The sequence below is a fragment of the Alosa alosa genome, chromosome 4 (genome assembly GCF_017589495.1).
Source record: "Alosa alosa isolate M-15738 ecotype Scorff River chromosome 4, AALO_Geno_1.1, whole genome shotgun sequence".
Classification (NCBI taxonomy): domain Eukaryota; kingdom Metazoa; phylum Chordata; class Actinopteri; order Clupeiformes; family Clupeidae; genus Alosa; species Alosa alosa.
In genome coordinates this window covers 8,328,119-8,353,088 of record NC_063192.1, presented here as the reverse complement: position 1 = coordinate 8,353,088, position 24,970 = coordinate 8,328,119, and the positions used below count along the sequence as shown (strand labels likewise).

Genomic DNA, 24,970 nt, shown 5'->3' with positions numbered 1-24,970 from the left:
CGGAAATGCTAAAGGTTAGCCTGTCGGCTACCTGAAAAGTTTGAGTGTTTAAACTAACATTTACAGTGGTCTATTTGATAGTGTATTGGCCCTGACTAAGTTCGTGTGATGTATAAACCCCAATTGTTGATACAAGTACCAATATTCGTCAAGAAAGTTTTTAATCACATTAAGATTTTCACCATAGGCAGTAAAAGACTCCGCCATCTTTGTCAATATTTTTCGCTGAGAAAGTTTCAAACTATGACCATAACGGCCTTTCCACCAATCAGAGGCATCAATGTGGGATTGTGGGATTGTTCAGGATTGTGGGTAATGAAGTACTTATCCAAGAGATCGCGAATAAAAGGCATTTATCTCAAAACAAGGTTAGTGCCCCATGAACTCTTGTTGTCTATTCACCCCTTGCAGACACGTGACTTAAGTCACGTGACGGCTCCATGCTGGACGGCAAAAAGATGGGAGACGGACGGCAAATTACATTATGTCATAAAGATTATGATGAACTGAACAACATTACTATAACATCTTTGTAGTTCAATGTATTGCTGTTTGGGGTCTGATAGTCAAAGAAGATGCCAGTGGTGTTGTTAGATGAAATGGGTCATGATCGCAAATGTAAAGTTATTAAAACTGGTGGTAACAGCAAGGGGAGATAACGTTACGTTAGGCTACTGTAATTAACATTATGGTAAATGAACACCCATAAGTATTTCTGGACTAAAATATTGCAAAGCGATTTGGTTACTTTATTTGTCTTGCTTTTATCAGTTGTAACATAGTCAAAACGTTAAAAAGAATGTCATATCAGAACATGAAATAATAACTAGCTGCCACACATAGAAGCTAGCTTCTAGCTATTCTAGCTAACGTTTATCGTAGCTCATAGTGCTAGGGCTAATGTAACTCGTCAGTTTGTACATTGCCCAGCAAATAAACTTACTTCTTACATTAAGTTAAAGAATTGAAAGAAATAGGAAATTTAAAAAAAACTTGAACGGTATTATCTGTTTACATTCAGATCTTGCCAAAGACTTTGCCTAAGTGCTATCTGCCGTCCTGTTCAGAGTCTATGGTTGCTATAGCAACCGCTGCTGTGCTTCATACACTGAGGAGATAAGCATGCAATTGTGGTTGAAATACTCCCGAAACACAAAGAAAACAAACCAAAATATATCTATGCAAGAACATGGGATGTTGTTGTATTCCAAACAATAAGCCAACAGTCGTGGAAGGGCATTATTACGGTTAAATCTCACTATAATCTCCTAGCTGTGCGATATGTCCCATTTACAACCCATTGATTTGATTCGTGTTCTTGCCGTCCACTAGGCTATTTTGCTGTGGCGCGAACAAAACGTGACGTCACTTGCAAGGGGTGAATAGGAGCATATACAATCGCTTAGTACAGCCGTAGCTGGTTTTAAGTCTACCACATGCAGTTAAGTTTTTATGGCTTATACCGCAATTGTCAATGGAGAAATTGCATTGAATTTTTACATCCGGCATCGGCTGTGGGCGGGACTGTGCAGCTCTTTTTTTTATTTTTTTTTTATTAATGCAATAACAGTACATACAAAAATTGAGACTAGAGACAGTAAAACACAGACATGAAGGAAAACATCAACAAAAATAAATAAACAAATAAAAATAAATAAAATAATATTATAAGAGAAAATAAATGGACTGTGCAGCTCTATTATGGCTGAGTTTAAAGAGTAGACGTCATCCAGTTGCGCCGGAAAGGGTGGAAACGAAAGGTTCATCAAGCTGAGTTGAGTTGGCTGTCTCGTCCGTGTGCCTGGCCGTGACTGTCTCAGCGAGTTGTTGTTGTGGGCAAGTCGAGGAGACGGGAGAAGAAGAGGGAGTTAAGTGTCGGTCATACGAATATTACATTTTTTTGTTTATTACCAGAAACTAATTTCGACGTCTTTTCATTTATTCGACGCCATGGACACAGCCAATCAAGGTAAATGAACCACGCGACAGCTGTCATGTCTGATACATTGTTATCAGTTATTCAGTGTATGCGGGGATGGCCGTGCACTAACGTTCCTTGGTGCATACCACGGCTGCAAAATGGGCCCTGCATTCTAGTTTCTTCAAGAACCCCAGGAGGACAAGGAAAAGTCAACGGAGATTAAATTAGTTTGGATTCGAATAAAACGAAACAAAATAATGCATGTAAATCCTTATGGTGAATGGGAAACGTATACATATGTTTTTATTGTCCTAAGGAGCAATCGGTTGGAAGCTAACAGGCTAGCTTACATTAGCAAGACATTTTTAAAATGCAAATGTAATATTTAAACGGTAATTCAGGTGTCTCAGATGAACCAACCATTTGCTAACATAACAGCTAACAGAAGAATAGTGTAAAGTCTCTCACGTAAACGAATAAAGACCTAACTTATTGCTAGTAGAATTGGCAGAACATAAACCTGTCACAATTAACGTTATGAGAAATGTGATCCCTCAGCTAGACAGCCACGGACTTTAAGACCTCTAAAACCGTCCCAGTATAACTTACTAGAATCTATAATCACTTGGAGCTTTGATTCTTTACCAAAGGCATAGCTCATCATGTTTATAAATATGGCAAACATGTTTTTAACTCATCTTGAAAAGGATGTTACCTCGCATGGTTGCGCAATACCATTCGTTACCAACAAGCTAAAATAATTATCACTTTCTTTTAGAAAGACCTTCCTTGGCAGTGTATTAGCAAGGATTCCTCCATAGTGATCAGATGTGTTAGTTGGTTTATTTAACAGTCACTTACCTAGCGAGTTCGGTAAACTATTGCACTTTGACGCGCCTAATGTTGCTCTTGTGAAGAATGTATTTGATCAACTGGTTTTTGTTTTTTTTCCCATTGTTATCCACATCAGTAGCTGTTGCACTATGCTTTACTGCTTTGCTACTGCTTTACTACTGTTTTACTACTGTTTTACTAATGTCCACAGCCTAATATTTTTACTACTGTTTTTACTACTGTTTTTCATGCTATATTAGCACACATGATCAGTGGCTTCTGCTACAATACTGAATGGCTGTAACCCTATTACCTCAACCTGTTCTTGCACTGACATAGTTTTTTTTATAGTTTTTTATATTACCTTGTCTACATTATACTTTACTCTCCGATTTGTCCATATTATTTATGCTGGTCTCTAGACCTTATTATTGCACTGTTGGACTAATGTTGGACTACTTTTTGCACCTTCACCATGACACTCACTCTCTTGAGCACCTTACCATGCACACATAACTAAAGGACTGTTGGACTACTTTTTGCACCTTCACCATGACACTCACTCTCTTGAGCACCTCACCATGCACACAGAACTACAGGCCCTGTCACTACGAGCGTCTCATGCTTGATCACCCTCAAGCACACTGGATTTTTTTACATTTATTTATATAGTATATTTAGTATTTAGTTTTGTTAGTTTTTCTTATCTCCTACTGTCTCTATTGTACAGTGGAGTTTGGTTATATGTTTATACTCATACTTATATTTACCATTTCTGCTGTAAGTGCATGTTGTGTGTGATGTCTGTATGCTACTGAGACCCCCCTGAATTTCCCCTCGGGGATCAATAAAGTATCTATCTATCCATCTATCTATCTATGTTACACTAACTCCTCTCAGTTAGCCTACAATAGCTCAGTGTTGCATTGAGCTCAGCAGCCAGACCATGGCTGTGCCATAAGTGAACTAGATACCCTCTAAATGCTTTAAGCACTTTTATTTATTTTTATTCCCTTTGTAATTAAATGCCAGTCAGTGTTTTTAATAATAATAATAATAATAATAATAATAAAAACAGTCAAATTGTTCTGCACAGTCAATACTTTTTGTCTTCTTTTTCAGTTTCATTGTCCCTCTATTGTTTTTCAAGCATAACAGAAATGAACAAGCACATTTCTTGCATATATGTGCAATGTGTTTGGATGTAGGCTACTGTAATGCAGGTCAGAAGCCCTCCCTTATGGTCTCTGTTTTCATGGTCAATGGTTACAGACATCAATCTGAACTCCCCTAACAAAGGCCTGGGCACAAACAACCTCTCGGATGTCCCTGTTGAAGGAGCAGTAGGAAACGCTGAAAGACCGCTGCCTCCCAGCCTGACGGAGGAAGAGGCGGAGGAATTGCGCACGGAGCTCACCAAGGTAGGTAATGCCATAACTACGGATCCACCAAGGTTTGCTCAGCCCCACTATAAACAGAAGTTGAGGAAATTATGCAAATAAGACATTGTAAAATTGGACTTATTTTTTGAAGAAAGCTCAGTCACTATGATGGTCGCCATGCCTCACAATGAACTGCTAATATTCCGATTCACTCTGAGCTCATCAATTGACAATTTTGCTTGTCTGTAAGGATGGGTTAAACTGGCATAGATTAATGACAAGGATGCAACATGCATATCAAACACATGTCCATTGATGGCCATTTAACTGCAATAATCCATTTTAGTATTAATGTTATGAAAAATATTGATGTTCAGTTCTGCTTCCATTTTAGTCAGCTCAGGTTCTGGTTTCAATGTATCAGTGTGCATTCCATTCTCTGTTCTGCTAGGTGGAAGAGGAGATTAACACTCTGCGGCAGGTTCTCTCGGCCAAAGAGAAGCACGCCACCGAGCTAAAGCGGAAGCTGGGCCTCAGTCCCCTCACCGAGTTCAAACAGAACCTCACCAAAGGCTGGCAGGACGTCCAGACCTCAAATGCGTGAGTAAAAGCTTATAGAAGGGTCAAGCCACTTCACTTTAGAGGAAGTGATGTGTTCCCGTAGTTATGTTGCTCAGCAAATGTTAGGCTGACCGTACAGAATGACTGGTGTCATGACCACTCAGGGTCGTTACGTCATTGTTAGGCTTCAATTCACTCTGCTTAGCTGCTGCTTGCCAGCCCCTTTTATGGCTGTTATTTGTGCGTGCTGCCTTATGACACAGGAAAATGCTTGTATTTCCTATCCAAACAAGCCCCCCTGCTACGGTCCATGTGTCTCATTTGTGTCCATCCCTTATAGAAATCTGTCATTTTATTGTGCCACGGCATGTCCGAGGTTATTTATTTGAAGCCATTAGGGGTTATGGGGGTTGTGTGTGGCCATTATTTCACCTGCTGAATGAGGGCAGATCCACTTGTAAGGAGCAGAGCTCAAAAGTCTCCATGTCAGCGCTAGTCATGTGAGTTTGGCCACTTGGCTCTCGCCACCGCAGTAAATCCGTCAGACCTCCCCACAAACTAGTGTAAAACCACCTCCTGTCTGCACGGCCTGCTTCCCCTATGGTGTAGCGCAGCGCAGCGTGTGAACTTGCCTTTTCCCCCTTTTCCCCCCTTCTAGCTATGTGAGAACGGCAGGACGACTGAGCGAGTGGAATGAGAAAGTTATTGGTTCTGATCTGTGAGTCTGACTGCATGAGGAGTTCGCTGTGCCCTTTTTGCCTTGTGTGTCTCCCTACCTGTTCATCGCCAGGCCCCAGCAGACTTCTTTCAGACCCTCAAACTCTCATAGAATACCTGCTTAATACTTTGTTATGAATATATTGCCGTCAAACAACTATGTACACATTCAAACAGCACTAATGCACATGCATTACTCCAGCAGATATACATGTCTTTCAGGGCAGTGCCCTACACACACACACATTTGGCTATACATGAATGCATGTATGACTGCAGAGTTTATGGATATCTGTACAGGGATCTCTAGTTACATGCATAGTAGTGTGATGTTGTTATGTGTTGTATGCCTTGAATTAATGTCTGCTGTCTAGCCTGCCGTGTGGTGTTGGTACTAATCCTCTGTCTGCTGGACAGGAGCGTTTGTCTTGGTGTGATGTTGTGTTCTGAAACATCTTTGTGCAGTGGTTGAGGGAAACACTCATCATTTTTTGCCTCACACTCTCTCTCTGATGGGCAGTGTTTGTTCTCGGCTCTGGGTAGGGAAAATGCACATTACACAGATAGTTTCTTGTGGTGGCTGTGGTAGGAGGTTATGAAACATGCCCCAGTTCTGCAGAACAAAAGCTCTCTCTCTCTCTCTCTCTCTCTCTCTCTCTCTCTCTCTCTCTCTCTCTCTCTCTCTCTCTCTCTCTCTCTCTCTCTCTCTCTCTCTCTCTCTCTCTCTCTCTCTCTCTCTCTCTCTTCTTTCCTTCTTTCAGTCTCTGTCTACAGTATATCTTCCTGTCTTCTGTCTCTTGCCATCTCACTGGTTCCTTTCATACAGTCAGTTTGGTGACTATTTAAATTTTTTTCAATGCTGTTGTTCCTCAGAATCTAAACTTCCCAGTTTCAGTCCGCACATTAGAGTGGTTGCTGAGTCATTCGTATCTCCGCACCTCTTTGTCTTAATCTAACAGAAAACAACCAGGCATAATGCTCAGACTGAGCTTCTCATTCTAGGCCCTGACTAATGGCAGGAGAGCTGATTAAATCGTTATTTCCAACCACAAACAACAGAGTTCTATTAACAGATATTAGCAGATTCTCTTCCTGTTGCACCTCAGCTACTGGAATTTACCGGGTGGCTGACTAGACTCAAAATTGGCTGGACAGGGTTTTTAATCGTGACCCTATGAGAGATCTTACACCTACTTCTCAGCACACATACACTCACTCTCTCTCTCACTCTCTCTATCTCTCTATCTCTCTATCGCTCTCTCTCATACACACACACACACACACACACACTCTCTCTCAATGAGTCTCTCTCTCCCATCTCTGTCTTTTTTTCTCTCTCTCTCTCTCTCTCTCTCTCTCCTTGCCATGGCAGCCAGCCCTCTGACACCGCCTGGCCCCTGGCTGGCTGGAGTCCACCCATGGAATGAGCATGTAGGATGTACAGTAGAATGCTGGTGCTGTGCTCGTGTGTGTGTGTGTGTGTGTGTGTGTGTGTGTGTGTGTGTGTGTGTGTGTGTGTGTGTGTGTGTGTGTGTGTGTGTGTGTGTGTGTGGAGTCACATGATGGTGGCACTGGAGCTGGTCTGGACATAATGAGTATGTGCCAAGCACACACGAACAACGAGCCTCAAGTCAGGATCTCAAAGCACATATGAAGGCATCACAGTAACTCCATGTGATTTTTTCAAAAGCCAGCTAAGCCCTTTAGTGGCTTTTTGTGTAGCCTTTTAGGAAATAGTCGCAGCAACAGAGTGTTGAACCTGAAGGTCACCCAGAGGTGAATCCAGGTTTTTGTCATATTATTTCCCCTCCTCCCCACCTCATCCTGTGGTTCACCTAATAACCTGTATTAAGTCAAGCCTCCGCACAGTGCACAGGCTAGAGCTGACTGTTCCGTCCCAGTCATCAGAAAGGCTCCTCTGCCCTCTGAAGGAGGCTGCTGCTGACCACGCATATGCTGCTGGTGGTGTGGCTGTTTCATAATCCTTTTGATTTACTGGATTCCTAAACATGTGTCTGCTAAATGCACACTATCTTTTTGAGATATGGACGTTACATCACTACCCAGCCAGCAGCATATACTGTATGTGCTTATGTAGGCTACATGCACACAGCATATACATGCTCCATTAACAAAGTGCCTCTGCAAAGTCTGTGCTCTTTCTTCTTTGGTGGAAATCCCAGTTATGGCTAAACTTGAATTAAGATGCATCCACCAGCACTGTCTTTCTGTTTTGTTTGTTTGTTTGTTTGTTTGTTTTTAAGTATATACGCAGGCCTGTTCGTCTAATGTGTGTGTGTGCTTTAAAAAAAAACATTATTGTTTTATTATTGTTGATGCATGTGTGTAATTCACTAATGGTGTTGCCCCCCATGTCGGAGCAAATGTTTGAATTCTCACCCTGTTTGCTTGTAGATATCTTTCAGCGACATCAACTCTGGATGACATTGCCCAATCAGAAGCGTGAGTTGTTACATTCCTCCATGTATTTTGTTTATGTTTATTTGGCCCAAGTCTGTTGATTCTAGTTTTCTCATCCTTGAGTAACATGTAGCCTAGTTGTAATTAGGGATGTAACGATTACTGATATAATGGTAAACTGCGATAAAAATGTTGACGATAATAATTACCGTTTTCATTTCAAATATCATTATTATCAATGTTGATTACCGCGGTGTGGAAACCGTGTTTTTAATCCTTCCCAGCTTCATCCGAGCATGCTTTTGACATACAGTAGGCCTGGTACAATGGAACAAAACAGGTACCCTACTGATTCTGTTGTCTAATTGATGGTTTTAACTACAATTCGGATTAGGCTACACCTGATTTTAAAAGGCGGAACTTTTTCACCGCAAAATGTGCACTGTATCATGTACTGTAGCCACTCTGCGTCTTTTTATGTTCGCGTCCACATTAAATCCATTCCACTCACGTTATCAGGAGAATACAGTAGCCTAATGTTTTATTTTGAACGCTTACTTTGGTCTCACTCATTGCATCCAAATAACAGAAATAGCAAACTCCAAGTTATGGTAGGGTAAGTTAAGCTATAAGCACATAGCCAATTAAACATGAAGTGAACTTTTTGAAACTATTTTTGGAACTATTTCAGCTTGTGTAGGTCTATCAGTGCTTTCTGAACATATTGAACACACTTTTAGAAATGTGATTAACCGTGATTTCCGTGATAATACCGAAAACCGTGATCATTTTGGTCACTATAACCGTGAGGTTAAATTTTCATACCGTTACATCCCTAGTTGTAATGATCCAGTATCTGTGCAAGGTTATTTCAGCGTGACATTAGGTTTTGACATTATGCTGATGTCTCTAGATGCTTATCTCTCTAACCTGATTGGTAGTGTTGTTGCCATTGTGTGGAGTTACAGGGGCTTGTGGCAGTTTTTTATGTATGATGTGTGTGATTGTGCTTGGATGCGCTTGTATCTTATGTGCCGGTAAACAAGTGTAAATGTTCTGGGTGAGTTGGCTGAGGAGTCTGTGGTGTTTGAAAGGTCCAGGTGCTTGGTTGGTGGTGATCTTCTTATTCTGGTGGTGGTCCTACTGCTCAGCAGTTTCCTAGGGCGCTTTGCTTTGGGTTAGGAGTGTGGAGCTAAACAGCTTTGGCTTATATGATGACATTCACCTTTACCTGGCCTGACTGGAATTAGTCCAATCCAGTGAATACGTTTTTCCAGATGTGTGTCAGCAGACAAACCAACATGTTAGTGTGTGTGTGTGTGTGGTATGTATATGTGTGTTCTTTTCAATTTCAGTACTGCTGTCATTCCAACTATAGCACTGCATCGGTTGGCCAAGTTCACATTCCTTGAGGGCTTAATCTGAAGTTTTTAGCTGAGCTGCTTGCTGTGTGTGTGTGTGTGTGTGTGTGTGTGTGTGTGTGTGTGTGTGTTATTTTGGAAATCTAGTCAGACTTCTGAGTGCTCTCACCACTCCCATCATTTGATCTCTGTGTCAGTGTGCTCAGTTGATCACTCAGTTTACTGTTTGGCCCATCACACCCCAGTTAATAGTTGGATTTGTCTCCAGCTACTGGTCTGTAACAGTTGCTGTCCATTCCTTTTATTTACAGATGAGTATCTCTTGGAGAACTGGTGGAGTTTTCCCTGACAGTGTGCTACTGTCCCATGTTGGGCTTGGCTCTAGCAGATAAACATGTCCACCACACCTAGGTGTACTCAAAGAGCCTACATCCTAGTCTGTTAAGTGGAAAGTCCTGTGGAGCAAATGAAACGGGCACATGTGACTCCATTCTTTTAGAAATGGGTCATTCCCTCTCTCTCTCTCTCTTCATCGCTGGGTAGCCACCACACACACACACACACACACACACACACACACACACACACACACACACACACACACACACACACACACACACTATGGTGTGGCTCTTTCATGTGTTTTAAGCTTTTTCGGAGTGATGCCCATGGAAATGAACAGATGACTGCCTCTGAATTCGTGTCCAAGGACCTTGTTATTTTTTTTTTATTTCCTTCACTTTCTCTTTGTTTCTTCTCTCTCTCTCTTTGTTTCTCTCTGAGCCATTGTGTATGTGGCATGATCTACTGCTGATAAATAGTCTCTCTCTCTCTCTCTCTCTCTCTCTCTCTCTCTCTCTCTCTCTCTCTCTCTCTCTCTCTCTCTCTCTCTCTCTCTCTCTTTGTTTAAGTGAGCCATTGTGTATGTGGCATGATCTACTGCTGATAAATAGTCTCTCTCTCTCTCTCTCTCTCTCTACCTGTCTCTCTCCACAGATATAAAAAGACTCAGGAAACCCTGTCTCAGGCAGGTCAGAAGACCTCTCTTGCCTTCTCCACCATGGGCACCGCCATCAGCAGGAAACTGGGTGACATGAGGTATCAAAAAACTGCAGGAAGAGACCGGACTTCCTGTCTGACCTAGACAAACACCTTTCCTGTCCAAACACTCTTTGTGCCATACACCAACCAGCAAAGCTTCTTATGTATACATTTAGTTATCAGGAACTGTAGACGGAGGGACTCGGAGGGACTGCTATGACCTTGGAATGACGAGTGTTTTGTTCTACCCATTGAACTTGTTCCTCTCTATGCCACTAACTTACAAAATGACTGTGTAAAGAAATATCGCATACTTTTTAGCTATATTTATTGCCTGAACGACCCTTAGTCTAGTGTGTTGTGTTCAGCCATGCTCAGCAGGCTGTCACGTAAGGATATATATATATTTTTAATTATATGATGGGCTTTGTTGGTTGGAAAGCACTGGCTTCTAGACTGTTCTAGAATGTTTGCTCATCTGCCCTCCTTTCCCCTCCCTCTCCCGCTTCCTCCTGCATGCCCAGTCTCATGCTAGCACGTCCTCCTCTCCCTCCATGTTAACTGTCCATTTATCCATATGATGAGAATTACATCCACACACAGGGCTCTTTTTACAAAGGCACATTAGGTTCATGTTATGGGCTGAGGTGTGATTTAATTCAATGATGTTGACACTGGGTCTCCTCCCCCCAAAACAAAAATAGCAACCCACATAGACTACTTGACCTGGAGATGAGAATCCCTTTGAATACAATTGCGTGCTCCATTCCATATTAAAAAATAGTTGAAGAGGTCCAGAAATGTATTAAATAAATGATATATGTGGTCCAGTCACACTGTGCAATTAATGCAGTTAATAATTTAATAATAAATTCCATTCTGTTCCTAGACATGATGGAATAACATACTGACAACATTGTTTATTTACATCAGAGCATTGTTTATTTCAGTGGTGGTGAAAACCACCACCATTTAAACATAAGAATCACATATATTGCCTTGTTTCATGGTAGTCTTTTGAGTATTTTGAAAATAATGGAATTGTTTTAATGTATTTGTACATGTTGGTTCTATTTAATTTTTTCTGACCGCCAGAGGCGGTGCTTTCAGCACCTGGATGTCCATCAAATACGCATGTAGGTCGAGTGTTTGTACCAACAAAGTCACCTGTGACGGGTGACGTATGACGCGACGTCATGCACTTAAGGTGCTTTCACCCCGGAAGTGACCTCTTGTCATCTTCTCGTATGGACGCATAGACAGTAAAAGAAATGGATGAACAGACTCCGTCGTTTTCAATGGGAGGGCACTGAGTCAAACGATTTTTCAGTTGGTCCCCCCAGTACTGCGCAGACTCACATTTAACTTTGTGACGTTAGCCATAGAACTGAATCTTGTAACTCATATGATAGATAGGCTACACAGAAATTCTTCTCACACTTCCTTCGCCTTCAAAGTCATCAAAGTTAAACATTGATTTATGTATTATTATTAATATCATCCTCACCAAGTCGTGTTAATGTTGAAGCTACCATAGATGATCATCTTCAAAAACAGTCATGCTAAAACAAAACAAAGTTATAGCCTTGAAGCTAATCTTCTTTCCACTTTTCCGACCTACGGTCAATCCATCGAAAACCTCTGAAATGATTACTGCCGTTTTTTTTTTAAATTCGGTTTACTTTTTTATTATTATTAGGTTGCCTCTGTGTAATGCTTTACCTTAACATACGGTCGTGTATGCTAGGTTTTGCTTATGAGTTACCGTCATAGACAGTAAGGTGGACTGAGCTTCTTATCCAAACAATACGGTTATCTCCCTACGGCCAAAGAGAGATTACGTCAAAGCTAGCTTCCCTCCAACCGAACAAGCTAACCATTCTTCTTACGGGTAACCAACGTTACGGACGAGGTAGTGGAGTCTGTTTTGCCTTTGTAGTGTTTATGTGGATTACACAGAAGCTACAATATCAGCACAGGATATATGTTATATGATGTTATGGTATTTCAAAAAAATCCTAGAATGAATGGGCTTCTATGGGAGTTAGCAGAGAGGTGGTCCCTCCAGCCTACGTCGATTCTTCTACTTCCGGGAATTCGCCTGCCCCCTTGTATGGACGTAGGTGTTTCGAGTCAATCGCTAGGAGTCTTGTAACCCTTACGGGTTGGAGCTGCGTTTTGGTGTAGACCACCTTAGACAAGGGCTGACGGAGAGGGCTTGTGTAGACTGTTGTTGTTTGAGTTTAGCTGCTCGCGCCGCCAGACTGGCCGAACTAGAGGGAGCTGCAGGATCTCCATTGGCCTGTGCACAGGCGGATCCTGGCCTGTCCCCTAGATTACAGAGACGCAGACAAGCAAGCGTGCTAGACCTACAGACGGTGAGTGCTCCCAAGCGCACTAAGTCAGACCCTTTGGCCCAGAAAGTGGATTTTTTGGTGTCAGAATTCGCTCAGATAAAGGCACTACTAGAGGTTTTCCAGCGTCCTGATGTACAGCCAGCTAGCGGTTCCGCTACAAGTGCTTCAACACATGACCCACCGCCCCCTGTACTGTCCCCAGCAGTAAGTGTCTCTGAGGATGATGTGCTTTCCATCAGAGCCTCGGAGAGTCTAAGGACGGTGGATGAGTCGGCTGAGGACGTGGCAGAGCTGGTATCTTACGGCTCTGACTCCAACTCCCTAGAGGATTGTGGTTCTCTGGGTAGCATGGGTGCTGGTCCGGCTCTAGGGCTAAGGCCAGCAATACAGTTAGCACTAGCATGTCCAGGGGTGGATGCACCACCCGCGGAGGCAGATGCGCAGAGTGCTTTTTTCAGGCAGACCCCGACTGCAACTACATTGTGTGTCCCGCCTTCAGCCCCCTTTATGGAAGAGCTACAGCGATGTTGGGCAGACCCGAGGCGTTTTTCACATCTCCCTAGTGATTGTAGGGCACTAGCTAATATGCAGGGCGCATCCAGCTGTGGCCTCGACAAGATGCCTAGTATAGAACCTGCATTGGCGGGCTTGATCCTCTCGCCTGATGAGTCGTTTGAGACCAGACGTGCGCTGCCCATGGCCACAATGTCGCCTGATGGACGACCTGCTCGGGAAGAGTTATGACGCAGCGGCACGGATGGCACGTATAGGAAATTGTCCCATCTTGTTTTAGCCCTCTCTCAGATCCTCCAGTCTCCTGGGGTTGACCCATCAGCGCAAACCCTCATTGAAGCCTCGCTGCGGGCATTATATGTCAAGGGAGCTTGGGCAGGTGAGGTCTTCCCTCACACTCCCGCGGCGTCAGGTATGGCTCGCCCAGTCTTCACTGTCTGAGCCCAGCAGGAAGGTCCTCCGTTCTCTGCCGGTTGTGCCGGGACAGCTGCTTGGACCTGCGGCGCAGCAGGCCCTGGAACGCTTTTTGCAGGCAACACAGGTCAGGCAACAATTTGCCAGTTTACACCACACACCTGTTCATGGGCAGAGACCCTACTCAGGGACTGACAGGGCCCAAGTGATATCACGGCCTGTGTCTCAGTCAAGGCCACCTCCACCAGGGGGATTTCGCAGGCCCGTCACTAGACACACCACTCGTCCGGCACAGCAGGACACAACGTATGGCCGCCGCCCCTCCAGGAGCCGGAGGGGCCGAGCGGGTAAGCAGTGACAGCTTCGTCCCGGCGGTCAGTCGCTTCACCAGCCAACAGCTGTTGAGCTGAGAAGCACGAACATCAGACCCCTGGGTGCTGGACACCCTATCAGAGGGCAACAGCATTCCGTTCAAACGCCGACCGCCAAGGTTCACAGGAGTCAATATGACAATGGTAAGGGACGAGGCCAAGGCACTGGCCCTGCGTCAGGAGGTCAGGGCCCTTCTAGACAAAGGAGCAATAGAGCCCGTAGAGCCATGTTCACTGAACAGTGGCTTCTACTCCACGTATTTCATAATCCCAAAAAAAGGGGGTGGACTTCGCCCCATATTGGATCTCAGGTCATTAAACAAATACCTCAAGACCTTAAAATGTCATATGTTGCGCACAGCAGACGTCCTCCAGACCATCGGGAAAGACGTCTGGTTCACGAAAATCGATCTCAAGGATGCCTATTTTCACATACCAATTGCACCACATCACCAGCAGTTCCTGCGCTTTGCGTTTGAGGGAAGGGCCGACCAGTTCAGGGTCCTCCCCTTTGGAATATCACTGGCCCCTCGGATTTTCACAAGATTCGTGGCAGCAGCACTAGCACCACTACAGAAAACAGGTATGCTCATCCTCTCGTACCTGGACGATTGGTTGGTAGTGTCTCAGACGGAGTCAGATTTACTCAGGGACCTAGCTCGGTTGATATCTCAGTCAGGTTAGGACTCAAGATAAATCTCGAGAAGAGTACGTTGACACCCAGTCAGCGTATAGTGTTAATTGGTATCCAGTTGGATTCTCGCAGGAGACAGGCAACCCCATCTCCCCAGTGGGTGAACGACATCCTCAGTCGGGTAGGACAGTTCAGGAGAGGCCAAGTGCGAACCTTCAGTTCCTTCCAGGTACTACTGGGCACACTCACGGCAGCTGCTGCCGTGGTCCCCCTAGGCCTCCTCTCGTTGAGACCACTCCAGATGTGGATCAACAGACTGGGGTTGGATCCAAGAGCCGACAGGCACAAGCTGGTGAGTCACTGCCAGGTGTATTCAGTGCATGCGACCGTTGAAGAGCCGGGCATACTTGACTCAGGGGGTTCCCCTTGGTGCCATACCCTCCCGCAGGGAGGTCGTAACGACTGACGCTTTTTTGACAGGTTGGGGTGCTGTTTGGCAGTGCAGGGCTGTTCGCGGCTCGTGAGACCCCCAACAGCAGCGCCGACACATAAATGTGTTGGAGCTTCAGGCGGTTCTCCTTGCCCTCAGGCACTTCTTTCCTGTGCTGTCGGGGAGTTATGTGCTTGTGAGGACCGACAACACAGCAGTGGTTTACCTCATAAACCATCAGGGGAGTACGAGGTCTCAGTCATCCCTGAGACTAGTTCGCCAGTTGCTGTCCTGGGCATACCCCCGCTTGCTGAGCCGGAACACAGCAGCAGACTTCTTGTCCCGACAGAGCCCTCATCCTGGGGAGTGGAGGCTGCACCCGGAGGTGGTGCAGGCCATCTGGCAGCGGTACGGCAGAGCAGAGGTGGATCTTTTCGCCTCCCAAGGCTCTACACACTGCCCCCTATGGTTTTCCCTGGAAGAGGCAACGAGCCCCTTAGGCTGGGATGCGCTGGCACACAAGTGGCCCCAGCAGCTTTTGTACGCATTTCCCCCACTTCCACTGATTCGTACCATTCTCCACAGGATCTCCCAGGAGGGCCACACGGTGATAGCCCCCAGATGGCCCGGGAGGCTGTGGTTCCCAGTGTTGCACGGGCTGTTGGTCGGACGCCCTTGGTGCCTCCCCATTCGTGCGGACCTCCTCTCACAACTGGGGGGACGGATCTGGCACCCAAATCCAGCGCGCCTACAGTTATGGGTATGGCCACTGAGGGGCCTGAGCCTCTGCTAGGTGCTTGCGACCCAGCAGTTGTTTATACCATCAACAACTCGCGGGCGGCTTCCACTAATGCGCTCTACGCGAACAGGTGGAAGCTCTTCGTGGAATGGTGCGGGCCAGCGGGGGAGGAGCCAACCAGTTGTCCAGTACCGACAATTCTCGGATTCTTGCAGTCTCGTTTCGACGGGGGCCTGGCTGCAGCCACCATCCGGGTTTATGCCGCGGCAATATCTGCCAGCCACAACAAGGTGGATGGCGTCACCGTGGGCTCCCACACACTGGTGACGCGTTTCCTAAGGGTGACACAGCGACTCAGGCCGCCACAGCGGAGCCAGACACCTTCCTGGGACCTACCATTGGTGTTGGAGGCGCTGTGCCGGCACCCATTTGAACCTCTTGAGAGCACAGAGGATAAATGGGTATCGTTGAAGACTGCCTTTCTGTGCGCCATGGCATCAGCAAAGAGGGTGGGGGAGTTACACGCTCTATCAATCAGCCGTGAGTGCCTCCAATGGGCCCTGGGAGAAACGGGGGTCACATTGTGGCCTAACCCATCTTTTTTACCGAAGACTTTCTCCTCTTCGTTTGTAAATCAACCCCTCCATTTAGCCGCGTTTGATCCTCCAACTGGGGAGGATGGACAGCAGGGAAACACAGCCTTGCTGTGCCCAGTCCGGGCTCTAAGGGCATATATTCAGTCAACCACTGGATTCCGGCGGTCGGAATCACTTTTTGTCTGTCACTTTTTGTCAGGGCCAAGACGGGGCCAGGCATTGTCAAAACAACGACTGTCCAGGTGGATTGTTGAGGTTATCTACAAGGCCTATGACAGCGGGGGCCTACCAATCCCAGCCTCCATCCGCGGCCACTCAACCCAGAGTGTGGCGACATCATGGGCATCATCTTGCACATTCGCAAGATTCTACAGAGTTAACGTGGCTGCAAGTAACCCGCTAGTCACCACTACTCTCTTAAGCCATTAGGTGGTCAAAAAGGTAAGTTCTCCTCCTTGTGACCTTGTTGGTATGTGTCATCCAGGTGCTGAAAGCCCCGCCTCTGGCGGTCAGAAGAAATGAAATAGAACGATGGTTACGTATGTAACCGCGGTTCTATGAATTTCGGATGACCGCCAGAGCTTGGCAGTCACTCGGAGGGGGGAAGAGAAGATTGCCAAGAGGTCACTTCCGGGGTGAAAGCACCTTAAGTGCATGACGTCGCGTCATACGTCACCCCGGTCACAGGTGACTGTTGGTACAAACACTCGACCTACATGCGTATGTGATGGACATCCAGGTGCTGAAAGCACCGTCATCCGAAATTCATAGAACCGCGGTTACATACGTAACCATCGTTTTATATACTCAAAGTGATTGTACCATGGGTTGTCACGTGATTCGTCTCAGCTAAATAGTTTGGGACAATAATGCAAAATAATCCCAAAGAACAAGCTGTTTTCAGCCACAAGTTCAAGGGTTTGAAGAAGGCTTAGTGGAGTAAAAAACAGTGTGTTTGTCAACAAAAAAAATGTCTGCTAAATTTGTCTCCAAATCTCCAGACACAATATCGATGATACTTGTCTGTGTTGGTTCAGAACATGGCTGTCTATCTGATCTTAATATTGACATGACACTGACACTTATTCTTCTCCTGTATGGCTAATAATTCATCTTCATTAAGCTACCCTTAATGACATCAGCCATGCATCAACTCATTGCACAACCTCCTGCTACTTAAAGAACAGCATTGAGATTGAGATCCTTACCAAACTCAACCATCCACTCCTGTAATATTGCTTACCTCCCCAATATGTCTTTCTCACGCATAACCTGATTGCTTTTGTTTGTATCTTTTGTTTTTGTTAATTGCTGCCCTCCTTTGGCCAACAGAGCTCTACCTTTCTCTCATTCCTTTGGGTAAGACTGATTGATTGGTCCCACTCCACAATTTACCATAAGCAGAGTAATGATAATTAGATTTTCACAATGGAAATTTGAAGGCTCTCAGCCTCCTCCTCCTCTACATCAACTGAGGTTAAGCTCTGTCTGTTTTTATTAGAATGTCCTTTAGTACTACAGTACCTGCCTTGACCAGCTGCTCTTGCACGTCTTTAATATTTTTGCATAATCTGAGCAATGAACATGATTTTTTTTATCTTTGTGATGATGAAAAATTAATCAATTAAGAAGCCTCTTCTAACTGCTAAATATATCTGGTGGGTGGAAGGCAACCTGATTAGTGTCCTGTAGCCCCATTAACTCTAATGGGTTCTCTTACTGCTTTAAATGTCCTGTCTGTCTTTTCCTCACATGTTCCTGCTTGCTTTATAACTCACACACTTCTTGTCTTTCTTTTAATGCACTCAAAGTGGCAACTACTCCATTCGCCACTCCATAAGTATGCCAGCCATGAGGTAATGTACACTGGGGACGCAACAGGAGCCCATTTCCCTTCTCTCAATCAGAGCTCGTGCTTTTGTTAGAAATGATTCTATCGTGATGTGAGAATGACTTGCCTCTCTTGTGATTTGGTTCTGTATGATTTAGATGGGCATAATCTATTCTTTCTTTTCAGATAATTCATGAACCGATTTTTGGCATTAAACAGTTAAACATGAGATGTAAACATAGATAAACCTTTGTAAAGCAAATTAGCAGTCATTTAGTTAGTTGACCTATAAATAAAAAAACAAAAAATTGGTTATCTACTAAACCTGTTCTAATAAGCACCCATAAATGGTTTGCCGCTCAACATGAGTTGTGTAGCTATACATACAAGAACTGGCTGCTAGTTAGCCCCATAGTAGAGGACCAGACCTATATTCTGCTATAAGGCAGTCCCTTTGTGCACAGAGAGAGAAACCTATACAATGACTTGTTGGTGTGAGTACTAGATGAGTGGATACTGACAGGTTTTATCTTTAGCTGAGCCATTGCAGTATTGTGTAGTAGTGTGCCCATTTCAGTGAATTGATTTTTGCCAAAGCTCCTGTTTTCCTCTGTATTTCTGTCTAAGCATACTAGAACCATCTGTATTTATTTCTTGCAGGAACTCACCCACCTTCAAATCCTTTGAGGACAAAGTTGGAAACCTCAAGGTAAGACCCAGAAATGGACTCCACTGTCCAACGGGCTGAATGCATAAAGTAGTGTTTATTTACAATTTGTTGTACAGTTAAAAGATACACCACAAGATGTGATGTTGTAACAATATGCGTTATTAACACCAAGGCATACACTATCGCCTTTTCAAATAAGTTTACCAGCCACCTAGTGGAGTGTCATACAATTACATTAATGTTTGTTTTGTTTTTTCTAATTTTGCCACTGACATCCTGTTTTCCTGTTTTCATGCCCACTCCACCTCTCTGTCCCTCCCAGACCAAAGTGGTTGGCGGTCAGTCCAATGGCGAGGAGGCCCAGTCCCCGCAGGAGACCAACCCTGTACAGGACAAAGCCCCCTTCTAGAGCCACCTTCCCGCGCACGCCTCACTCCACCCAACCCCGCCCCCCAGCGTCATGACTGTACAGTCGCATCATCTCTCGCTCCAGTGATGCCAGTCAGCCACCTGTGACCTCCAGCTCCTGGCTCCTCCATCCTCCTCTACCAGCCATGACCTTGCCCTCCTGACCCTACAAAAAGCATGTGCTCATCTTGCCATCACAACATCACCGCAAGCACCCTCACTCACCTGAAGGCTACATGACAGGGAATCAACAGATGTAAAAATCAAAATTAACACCAAAAAAGAGCAAAGAAAACAGACAATAAAAGATGTTAAACCATTTTGTATTATAAACTATTTTACACTGCTTTGCATAATGTTTTTACATAACTTTTATCTATATACAAAGATATATATATATATATATATATATATATGAACAGCTATATTTAAAGTGTACTGCCAAGCAGCATTCATCTAGGTGAGGGAAATCTGCCAAAACGTAAATGGGGAAACAAGCAAATTTAAAAGAGGATTGGAAGAGAAGACAAAATGAACTAATATTTTAAAATGTAAACAAAAAGGAGGAGAAATGATCACAGCATTCTGAACTGCTGACCATTCTACTCCAGTCTTTTGTTTTTCTTAAACTGCGTACAACATGAAGCAATGCTTTGCAGCACATCTGGTGAATGTGGAATCTCTCAGCCTTACACTTTCTCACTAGTGTTTGCTTGATCTGCCTGATTTCTGGCGTATGCCTGTTATTATGTTTTATGCTTTATTGTTATGTTTATTATGTTTGTTTTATTTTTGTTTCTTCTCCATTTCCTGTCAGCTGAGTTGAAAATAATGTATTGGGAGGGTAACTGAGTTTTGTGTTGATTATTTGCCTGTTTTTGTGCCATACCCCACATGGTAGTGTTCAGCCGATGCACGCAGGTCTGTCACTGTTCTGGTGATAAGACATCGGAAACCACTCATGCACATCTACACCAGTAACACACCGGTCACTTGTGAAACCTCACTAGTGAAGGCTCACTTCCATGTACACTAACCTGGCTCTTACAACATTGAACCCAAACAATCGTAATATTTTTAAGTGTGCGATTGATTGATTGATTGATTAACTAGAGACTGGACTCTATGGCCATCTTGAGCATTGCATGCACGGTCACTGTTTTTACTTCATCAAGATGAAGTAGATTGTATAATTGGCCTGCAAAAGTCTTTCTTTCTCTTTTGTGTTTTAATCAACTCTTTTGCCTTCATGACACTCACCGTGTCCTTTTCTGTGTGGCCATACGCTGAAGGGTAGTTTACAGCCACCTAGATTTTTGGGGAGATTGGTCTGCAAGGGATTTGTTTTCAGTTGCCATAATTTAAAACAAAATATGAAGAAAGCTGCCATTATTAGATAACACAACCTATGTCTATCACGAAATTCACATGTGCTATTGGAAGTGTAGAACACTGCATACTAGTTTGTACAGAATGAGGGCTATTGTGTTTTTGAGGATATGGAGCCAGTGTGTATTCTGAAAATGTCATGGGCAAGTTAGATTAGGCTAAACACACCATAGAGCTTTAATTTAGGTATATGACCTTTACATGTACAGAGGAAATGTTATTGTTTTGTTTGGAGCCAACTATGATGGATCAGTTTTCAGTTTATGTTTTTACTCTGTTTGGAATATCAATAAAGCATTCCTTAAAAGAATAGGTTGTATAGTGTTATGAGTTATAATTTAACCTTTTGTTGATATGATTTTTTTTGCAGGTTGAAATTAACGCACCTAGAAAAGCATACTTCTTGCTTGCATCCCACATATGGGTCACACCAACAAGTTTACACCTTTGACCACTTGGTGGCGTATTTTGATTAAAGGCATCTGCTCTAAACTATGGCGAACGATGATTGTAGTGTAAAACTGGGGTTTTTAGTAGTTTTCCGTATTTCAGTCAATGTCAAGGAGAGGACGTTGATCAATCATTTTGGTGACAGCCACTGGTCCGTAGGCATAGGCTACTTTACATATTGTCTGGGAATGTTAAGACGTCGCTGTGAGCCACGGGAACACCAGAGGGCGAGGCAAAACACATCCTTCCCTGACCGGGAATCGAACCCGGGCCGCGGCGGTGAGAGCGCCGAATCCTAACCACTAGACCACCAGGGATGCTGTTGAGAAAGGAAAGCTATCAACGTTTTAAGCTATGAAGATTTGCATAATATTCTTTTTTTTACATTTTATTCTGTATAACATATCCAGCGAAAAAATGTCTTAATCTGTAGACTTTAGTCGCTTCATATAGGCCTACTATGGCATGATTATGATTAGTTAAAAGCTGGCAACCCAGCCTATTAAGCACATTTTCCAAACAAGCAAAATTACGGTCTGAGCCAGATTTTTCCGGATCAAGCGTTCGTTGATGTAACTTCCCAAATGCTGGATAGATGGTATTCTCCGACCGTTTTCCCAGAGAATGCATTTTCTTCGCTTTATATTAGCCTATACTGTTACCAAGGACGTTGCTACTAATAGTATGATAAAATCCATCCAAAACACAACTAGATGCCACTCATTTTAGTGGGTTTCCAAAGCCACGCCTAGTCTGCCGCTGCTTTGTTCATGACGTCACTGGTGTTATAAATGTGAGCGCTTCATTGTAATTCTCTATATTCTGCAGTATCTACCGACAGGACGTGGAGGGTTTCAGCCACCCAAACATTTATTTCCAATGGGCCCCGTCGCCTAGCGTTTACTCCCCAGAGCCTCGCCAACTGAGTTGAGAAGGGTGCTTATTTCCATCAGCACTGAACGGTTTTGAAGGTAACGCTATTGCCTTAACGTAATGGTGAAATGGACTCCGTTTGCTTGCTTGCCTACTTGTTATAAGCTAATCGTGTTGCCCTTGGATGCTAGCCATCTGATTATGAAAACGTTAGCTACTGCCGAAAACATGTCCAAGATGATTACTTTTCGACATGTGGAGGACAATGGCGATCAAATATATTATATATCTGTTTTATGTTCCTGTCGTTACATTTACATAACCCTGAAAAACAACATTCGACGTTAAGGTCGTTATATCATATTAGCCAGCCAACACAGTTGGGATAAACATCACACTGATCACATACATCACCACCAGTCACTGGTGTAAACAGTGTAGCCTACAGCAGCAGCTACGTTACGATTGCTAACCACAGAAGATGTTTTCCTCCTATGAAAGGTCTTGTAGGAAATGTCTCCTGTCTCTCTGTCTTTGTAGGATGTAATTGTAACGTTAACGTACGCTTCATTTGAACACGCGATTCGAGGGTGTGTGTGTGTGTGTGTGTGTGTGTGTATTAAACATTATCATTATATTGAATATAAGTTAATTTCCTTTGTCCAAAATGTGATGCTTGTTTTCCTCCCTTGGTCCCTGACTATCATGATCTGCTTATTGTATCCACATAGGGTTTCCATCTAAGGCACTGTTTACAAGATCTGAAGAATGGCAGCTATTCCAGCAGGCGGCTCTTTGGTTGCAACCCACGACTACTACCGAAGTATGCATTGAAATGACTTGTATATTGCCAATAAATGAGAATAAAATGTTGTATGGGTGCTGAACTCTCAGCATCAGTTTAACCAGAGACTTTTTAATGAGGAGACGCAGCACTCAAAAAATCATTCATAGAAATGCATGGGGTTAGTTTGTAATGCCAATATGGCCATTGTCTACACATATCCCACCCCTTCCTCGGCAAAATGTTGACATGTAAATACATTGAGCCGATCATGTGGTGTGATGTGAATACATTGAGCCAATCATATGGTGTGTTGTGAAGACATCTTGCCAATCATGTGTTGTGAACTCGCCGCTGGAGCAAGATTGGTGTCGTGAAGCCTTGCGCACACACATTTCTGCTGAATAGGATGCCCGATGAGTGCCCAAAAAGCGTTGCTATATGGCCGCCGAGTGGAGGGACTTGCCTAAAAGGACTTTGGTTTAACATCTGTGGTCTGTATTTATAGGGCGCATTGGCTCAACATCCAGTAATAGCTCCTGCAGCAGTTCAGAGTACAGTGGGGAGGTCATCCCTCACCACCCAGGTAAGAGTCACTCTTAAAAAAAAAAAAAGGGCCTTCTACGGGCCTTCCACTTTGAACAACTTTCAAACTTGTTTCGAATGGTGGGAGGTTGAGGTATTGCACCGTTCACGTCACTGTTCTGTGTTGGGTAAACACAGCAACTCTCAGTTGAAACGGGAAATGACTGGTAGGGTGTGTAATGTGAGTCAGAATGGATGCAGATGCACATTTCATTATCTTTTGAGTGATTGAGTCGCATGACTCAAAGAAATGCATGTTGATTGGTAGTTTGCGAATGTTTGAATAGTATTTAATTCTCTGTCTGTCTCTTTCTCCCTCTAGGGCTTCCCAAGCAAGACTCAGGGCACTGGTGGTCCAGTTTCTTCTTTGGGAAACAAGTTCAAATGACTCCCCTTACTGAGGAAGCCCAACAGAAGTAAGTGTTAGCACAGCCTGGTGACTGGCTTTGTCCAGGCAGAGCAATCATGATGTCTGCTTTTACTAGTTGACAAAAATGTTCCCAAAAAAAAACAAGCATGTAAATAGTATATGGTTAAATAATTGAAGTAATACAATGACAGACACAAGTGGTTTTGGACTAGAGGGAAGGGGAGGGGTCTCACGTTTGAGTTCTCCCACTAATCATAGCTGCTTTGCAGGGCTGGAATGCTGAACATGACTGAGGGGCCAGTCACCTGTGTTGCCAGGGAGATGGTGATGAAGAGGCAGGCTAGTGAGAGCAGCGACACTGGGAAGTCGGAGGCGGGGAGCCCTCCATCCTCTTGAGCCCAGTGTCCTGGGACAACAGACGCTAGGAGACGGAGACTGCTTTTTACTTTTTTTTTTTTTTTTTTTTTTTTTTTTTTTTTATATTAGCACAGGTTGCTTTTAGTGTTCATCATTTTATCTTTCATTTTATATCTATGATAAAGTAAAAAGCTAAAAAAAAAAGGAACAAAAGAAACTTTTTGTATGTTTTTACACATCTGTAACACTGGTGGATTTGATGTTGTTTTTGTTCTGATGTTTTTCACACAATCGCCCGTGTTCTCAGATTCATTAAAATAGCCTCAAGCAGCCTATCACACTCTCTGTGCTTCATTTTGTACACTACATGAGAAGGCAGGCTCTTGCCGGTGTGGAGAGGCCTAAACACACCATTATCAAACAGAAAAACGTTCTTTGAGTTGTAAAACTGAGCCCTCAGTCCCAGTTAACCCTCATCTGCCTGAATGAATCGGCTCTGCTGACTGAATCGCTTTTTTTAAAAGGAAAAGGGGGGGGGGAGCACTAGCGGCACAACAGTTACCCTACTCTGTTCTTTGCTCAAGTTGTTTAAACAGTGCTCTCTATTATCAGAACTGGCTGAATGGTGGATTGTACCAGTGGACCTATGTACATGCTTGTCCTGCTAGTGTTCTTTTGTCTGCCAAATGTGCTCGCACTGCTGCTTGTACATACAAGGACACAAAGTCCCATGTTGCCTTGTGGAGATGGGCATGTTTCAGCAGCTGTTATATAACTTAACCGCTAGATCAGCCTCCATACCGTGAAGTCTGTTGTGCTCGTCATATTCGTCATACAATCTTCAGCAAGCAGCTAGTGCTCATTGAAGCCATAGCTGTAAGAAAACCGAGACACTGGTTAACTGCAGCCATGTGTTCTTGTGAGGAGGTTCAGTATGAGGAAGACCAAAGTATGTATGTCT

The 24,970-nt window shown here is 44.1% G+C and overlaps 2 protein-coding genes and 1 non-coding gene across 13 annotated transcripts; 2 read left to right on the top strand and 1 right to left on the bottom strand.

Moving 5' to 3' along the window:
• The first annotated feature begins 1,753 nt into the window (after positions 1-1,753).
• On the top strand, positions 1,754-20,900 carry tpd52l2b (tpd52 like 2b). Of its 11 annotated transcripts, XM_048240628.1 has the most exons (10): positions 1,754-1,969; positions 4,028-4,176; positions 4,589-4,737; positions 5,357-5,416; positions 7,831-7,878; positions 10,194-10,295; positions 17,625-17,651; positions 18,104-18,148; positions 18,784-18,832; positions 19,116-20,900. In XM_048240628.1, exons 1-10 carry the CDS (start codon positions 1,951-1,953, stop codon positions 19,200-19,202), a joined length of 735 nt encoding a protein of 244 aa, XP_048096585.1. In that variant the 5' UTR covers positions 1,754-1,950; the 3' UTR covers positions 19,203-20,900. The 11 variants fall into 11 exon arrangements, with proteins under 11 accessions (XP_048096585.1, XP_048096587.1, XP_048096588.1 ...); XM_048240630.1 differs by lacking the exon at positions 17,625-17,651; XM_048240631.1 differs by lacking the exon at positions 18,104-18,148.
• Positions 20,901-21,285: 385 nt separating this feature from the next.
• trnae-cuc lies at positions 21,286-21,357 on the bottom strand. Its single transcript has one exon. It is a non-coding gene; the product is annotated as a tRNA-Glu (tRNA).
• Positions 21,358-21,849: 492 nt separating this feature from the next.
• On the top strand, positions 21,850-24,344 carry ppdpfb (pancreatic progenitor cell differentiation and proliferation factor b). Its single transcript, XM_048240640.1, has 5 exons — positions 21,850-22,011; positions 22,645-22,736; positions 23,206-23,283; positions 23,605-23,698; positions 23,922-24,344. The coding sequence occupies exons 2-5, from the start codon at positions 22,682-22,684 to the stop codon at positions 24,046-24,048; spliced, it is 354 nt and encodes a 117-aa protein (XP_048096597.1). The 5' UTR covers positions 21,850-22,011; positions 22,645-22,681; the 3' UTR covers positions 24,049-24,344.
• The last annotated feature ends 626 nt before the right edge of the window (positions 24,345-24,970 follow it).